This window comes from Eimeria maxima, genomic scaffold, assembly GCF_000499605.1.
Source record: "Eimeria maxima Weybridge genomic scaffold, Emw_scaff1560, whole genome shotgun sequence".
Lineage (NCBI taxonomy): Eukaryota > Apicomplexa > Conoidasida > Eucoccidiorida > Eimeriidae > Eimeria > Eimeria maxima.
Window position 1 is genome coordinate 2026 of NW_013563545.1, and position 5675 is coordinate 7700.

The 5675-nt window shown below is 47.4% G+C and overlaps 1 protein-coding gene across 1 annotated transcript in view; it reads right to left on the reverse strand.

Annotated features, from left to right (window-relative positions):
- The window catches only part of EMWEY_00053750 (DNA repair protein RAD50, putative), a gene marked incomplete at both ends in the record, with an annotated part of 5927 nt that extends 281 nt beyond the window's left edge, over window positions 1–5646 (reverse strand). The window contains 11 exons of the mRNA XM_013477622.1: window positions 210–778; window positions 924–1067; window positions 1274–1585; window positions 1761–1900; window positions 2133–2782; window positions 2938–3189; window positions 3370–3697; window positions 3870–4079; window positions 4229–4472; window positions 4604–4741; window positions 5471–5646. Of these exons, the coding sequence (XP_013333076.1) occupies window positions 210–778; window positions 924–1067; window positions 1274–1585; window positions 1761–1900; window positions 2133–2782; window positions 2938–3189; window positions 3370–3697; window positions 3870–4079; window positions 4229–4472; window positions 4604–4741; window positions 5471–5646 (3163 nt within the window). The remainder of the gene's footprint in view (window positions 1–209; window positions 779–923; window positions 1068–1273; window positions 1586–1760; window positions 1901–2132; window positions 2783–2937; window positions 3190–3369; window positions 3698–3869; window positions 4080–4228; window positions 4473–4603; window positions 4742–5470) is intronic.
- Window positions 5647–5675: the final 29 nt, after the last annotated feature.

Genomic DNA, 5675 nt, shown 5'->3' on the forward strand with positions numbered 1-5675 from the left:
AAAAAAAAAAAAAAAAAAAAAAAAAAAAAAAAAAAAAAAAAAAAAAAAAAAAAAAAAAAATAAGGAGGAATAAGGAGGAATAAGGAGGAATAAGGGGGAATAAGGAGGAATAAGGAGGAATAACCCCCTGCAGCAGCAGCAGCAGCAGCAGCAGCAGCAGCAACAGGAGCAGCAACAGGAGCAGCAGCAGCAGCAGGAGACTTGCATACCTTGTACATATCTAGCATCAATTTGTTTATAGGTAGGATTATTTAATTCTTGCTGCAGTTGCTGCTTCCTTTCTTGTCTTGCTGCTGCTGCTCCTCTTATTTCTGCTAATTTTTCTCCTTTTGCTGCTGCTGTTTTCCTTAAGGAATTAAGTATATATTCTATTGCTGCTGCTGCTGTTTGCTGCTGCTGCTGCTGTTGTTGTTGTAGTTGTGTTGCTGCTGCTGCTGCGATGCTATTTTGCTGCGTTAGTGCTGCTATCCCTTGCTGCACCGTTTGCTGCAGTGTCTGCTGCAGTGCATGCACTGTTTGCTGCTGCTGCTGCAGCTGCTGCTGCTGCTTCTTTATCTCTATACTATCTCGTACTTGCTGCAGCAGCTGCTGCCCTCTCTCAAAGGCAGCATTGAGTAACTCTTGCTGCTGCTGCTCCTGCTGCAGTGCAACAGTTAGCTCCTGCTGCTGCTGACGCAGCTGCTGCTGTCTTGTACCACTTGCTGATGCAGCAGCAGCAGCAATTGCTGCTTCTGCTTCCTGCACGCGCTGCTGCTGCTCTAATAGCATTGTAGCAGTCCTATAATACAAACAGCAGCAGCAGCAGCGCAGCCACAGCAGCAGATGCAGCAGCAGGAACAGGTAGGATTGTGTTGCTGCTACTGTTGCTGCTACACTTGCTGCTGCTGCTGCTGCTGTTGCTGCTGCTGCTGTGTATGTCTTACGTCTCCAACTCTGTAGCAGCAGACTCAAGTTGCCGTTGCCGCGCCTCAGCTTGCTGCTCCGCCTGTCTCTGCTGCTGCTGCAGTTGCTGCAGCTGCTGCCGAGTTGCATGCAGCAGTTGCTGCTGGCCTGGTAGAGCTGCTTCCCTGCAGCAGCAGCAGCAGAAATAGCAGCAACACAACAGCAAATGCTGCTACTAACGAAGAAGCAGCTGCTGCAGTGACAGCAACAGCTGCAGGCGCCGTCACTGCAGCAACAGCAGCAACAAGAGCAGCAATAGCAGCAGCAGCAGCAGTAGCAGCAACACAACCTCGGGTGTTGTTCTGCTGCAGCAAGGATAGGTTAGACGTACGCGGCTTGAAGTTGCTGCTGCTGCTGCTGCTGCTGCTGCTGCTCTTCATTGATTTGCTGCAGTAGTCGCTGCTGGTCTCCCAGCTGCGCCCTTAGCTGCAGCAGCAGCTGCTGCTGACCTAGTTGCTGCTGTTGCAGCTGCTGCTGCTTCTGCTGCGCTGCCTCCCTATCCGCAAATACCTTAGCTATGCGGGCCTCTAGTTCCTCTAGCTGCTGCTGCACGGTGCTGCTGCTGCTGCTGCTGCTGCTGCTGGTGCTTGATTGTAGGCCTGCTGCAGAGCGCAGCTTGCTGTCCATTTCCTTCGTCTCCTGCCTGCAAGCAGCAGCAGCAGCAGCAGCAGCAGCAGCAGCAGCAGCAGCAGCAACAAGAGCAGCAGCAGCAACATGAACAGAAGCAGAATACATTTATCCACTGAGGCTATTCTCGTGTTGCTGCTGCTGTTGCTGCTGCTGCTGCTGCTTCTGCTGCTGTCATCATCAAGACCTACTCAGCTGCTGCTACTGCTGCTGCTGCTGCACAAAGTTCAGCAGCATCTGCATGCGCCGCCTGCAGGTCCCGTGCTTTTTGTGTTGCTGCTTCTGCTGCTGCTGCTGCTGCACCAGCAGCAGCATGCAACTGTTCTTCACTCTGCAACAACAAACAGCAGCAGCAGCAGCAGCAGCAATAGCAGCAGGATGTGCAGCAGCAATAACAGAAGCGGTAACAGCAGCAGCAGCAGCAATGCCACCTCTAGACAGCAGCAGCAACAGCAACAGCATCAGCAACAGCAGCAGCAACTGCAACAGCAGCAGCAGCAACAGCAGCAGCAGCAACAGCAGCAGCAGCAACAGCAACAGCAGCAACAGCAGCAGCAGCTCACTAGCTTCATAGTAGATAGCTCAGCAGCAGCAGCAATTAGTTCTTTATGTTTTGCTGCTAGCTGCTGCGTCTTTTGCTGCTGCAGCAGAATCTTTTGTAGCTGCTCATGATGCTGCTGCATTTGCTGCTGCAGTTGCTGCTGCTGCTGCGGCAGTTGCTGCACTCTTTTGTCTATATTTTGCTGCAGCAGCAGCAGATCATTGCTACCATCAAAGGGTTTGCTGCAGAGGGGGCATGCTGCTGCTGCTGCTGCTTCTGCTGCTAATTGTTTATATAAATCTATTCCTCCTGCTGCTATTGCTTGCTGTTTTAGTTGCTGCTCTTGCTGCTGCTGCTGCTGCAGCTCAGCAGACACCGCAGACTCTATGCTGCTGACGTCCCAACCTGCAACAGTTTCCCAGCCTATCTCGCTGCTGCTGCTGCTGCTGCTGCTGTTGCTGCTGCTGCTGCTGCCGTTGGAGAGAAGGGGCTTTGCTGCATCTATTTGCTCAGCTAGATGAATGCATGCTGCTGCTGCTGCTGTTATCTGCTGCTGCAGCATTCCGTACTCTGCTGCGCTGCGGTCTGCTGCAGCATCTGCTGCCTGCTTCTGCTGTTGTCGCTGCTGCTGCTCTGCTGCAGCAGCTGCTGCTGCAGCACGTAACTGGTCCTCTGCAACCACACACAAAACATCCGCATGATTGCCGTCACCGCTGCTGCTTCTGCTTCTGCTGCCGCCGCTGCAGCAGACGCAGCAGCAGCAGCAGCTGCTGCTGCTGCTCTTTGTAACGAGGGTTTAGGGTTTAGGGTTTAGGGTTTATGGGTACCCGTTTCCTTAGGGGAGGACAAGAGGATATTAATGGCATGTTGCTGCTGCAGCGCAGCAAGACGAATAGTAAGCTGCTGCTGCTTCTGCTGCTGCAGCTGCTGCTTCTCCTGCTGCCGCTGCTGCGCTACTTGCAGAGACACCCCAAGTGTTTCGTGCTGCAGCAGCGCTTGCTGCACTTCCTGCAGCTGCTGCCGCTGCTGCTGCAGTTGCTGCAGTGCTTCTCCATACGAAGCACCTTGAGCCTCAAGACCTGAGCAACAGCAGCAGCAGCAACAACAGCAGCAGCAGCAGCAACAACAACAGCAGCAGCAGCAGGTAGCGCAAAGAATACATGTTTGGCCCTAGGCAGCGTGTTGCTCTGTAACTCGCAGCAGCAGCAGCAGCAGCAACAGCAACAGCAACAGCAGCAGCAGCAGCAACAATAACATACTCTTGAGCTGTTGGTCTCTATCTGCTGCTGTTGTTTGCTGCAGTTGCTGCAGTTGCTGCTGTATAGCAGCAATTGCTTCTTGGCATTGCTGCTGTGAGGGTTTTTGCTGCAGCTTTTGCTGCAGTTGCTGCAGTTGCTGCTTGCTGCAGTTAATTTGTGTTATAGAGGAACTTTCTGCTGCTTGCTGCTGCTGCTCCTTTTGCTGCAGCTGCTGTAACATCTGCTGCTGCTGCTGTTGCTGCTGCTGCTGCTCTCGTGCTGCTACTTGCTGCTGACGCCGCAACTTCTGCGCCTCTGATCTACACAACTCCACCACTGTCTCAGCAGTCTGCACAAAACCCTAAACCCTAAACCCTAAACCCTAAACCCTAAACCCTAATCCTTAAACCCTGAGTCTTATTCTTTGGGGTGTCTGTGCGAGCTGAGGGAGGAGTTGAACACACACAGCAATTGCTGCAACATTTGCTGCTGCTGCTGCTGCTGCTGCTATTTGTTCCTACCTGCTGCTGCTGCTGTGCATAAGGAAGCATTGCTGCTACCTTATCCATCAGCTGCTGCTGCTGCTGCTTAGCAGCATCTCTTCTTTCTTCTGCCTTTAGTCCATCTGATGCCTTAGCAACTTCCTGCTGCAGTTGCTGCTGCAGCAGCAGCTGCTGCTGCTGCAGCATATTCACTTTCTCGCATACTGCCTGCCTCCTCTCACTCTTCGCCTGCAGCAACAGCAACAGCAGCAGCAGCAGCAGGAGAGGCACAGCAGCAACGTCTTCACCACCCGCAGCAGCAGCTGCTGCTGCACGGTCATCAGCCAGTGCACCTGTATCAGCAGCAGCAGCAGCAGCAGCAGCAGCAGCAGCAGCACCTTATATTCATCGGATATTTTAACGAGTAGATCTTCTAATTCTTCGATGGATTCCTCAAAGACAATTGGCCCTTCGTCATCATCTTGCTGCTGCTGCTGCTGCAGTTGCTGCAGTTGCTGCTGCTGCATATTCTGACGTTCTTCTGCCATCTGTAGCTGCTGCTGTTGCTGCTGTACTTGACGCAACAAATCTGCTGCTGCAGCAGCAGCAGCTTCTATATGTCGTACTTCTTCCTGCTGCTGCCTGCAGCAACAACAACAACAACAACAACAAACACATGCATGCATATGCATATGCATAGATAGCATAATAACTAGGGTTTATTATATACACTATTATTATTAATTAGGGTTTAGGGTTTAGGGTTTATATACTGTATTTCTTGATTAGCTTCATCAATAATTTGCTGCTGCTGCTGCAGTTGCATGCGCAATGATCTTGCTGCTGTACGGTGTACATCCAGCAAACGTAAATCATTTTCTCTGTCCTTTAATTCCATCATATGCTCCTTCCTATAGCAGCAGCAGCAGCAGCAGCAGCAGCAGCAACAGCAGCAGCAGCAGACAGCAACAGGAACAGCAGGGAGCAGCACATGCATACATACATCCTCAGGAATCAAATCTTTTCCTGATTAAACACTTAATTAAATTAATTAATTAATTAATTAATTAATTAAATTAAATAAATAAATAAATAAATAAATAAATAAATATAAATAATTATACTTACTTAGACTGCCTACCTTAGCATAACTACTAATAAGGAATCTTTTCTTGATAGAATTCATGAACTAAATAACTAAATAAATAGATAAATAACTAAATAAATAGATAAATAACTAGATAAATAAATAAATAAATAAATAAATAAATATAAATAAATACTTACTTAGATTGCCTAATTGCTTGCAGTGCCTTAACATATCTAGTTGCATTGAATAAAGAATCAAATCTTTTCTTGATAGAATTCATGAACTAAATAACTAAATAAATAGATAAATAACTAGATAAATAAATAAATAAATAAATAAATAAATAAATAAATTAATTAATTAATACTTACTTAGACTGTCTAATTGCTTGCAGTGCCTTAACATATCTAGTTGCATTGAATAAAGAATCAAATCTTTTCTTGATAGAATTCATCAACTAAATAACTAAATAAATAGATAAATAACTAAATAAATAGATAAATAACTAGATAAATAAATAAATAAATAAATAATGTATTTATTTACTTACTTAGATTGCCTAATTGCCTGCAGAGCCTTAACATATCTAGTTGCATTGAATAAAGAATCAAATCTTTTCTTGATAGAATTCATATCTCCTAATGGCCAACAATTCTCTTCTTGATGACAAAACATCACATTCTCTAATACAGCCTTAGATGTATCTGCATCCATACATCCATCCATCCATGCATGCAGATATATATATATATATA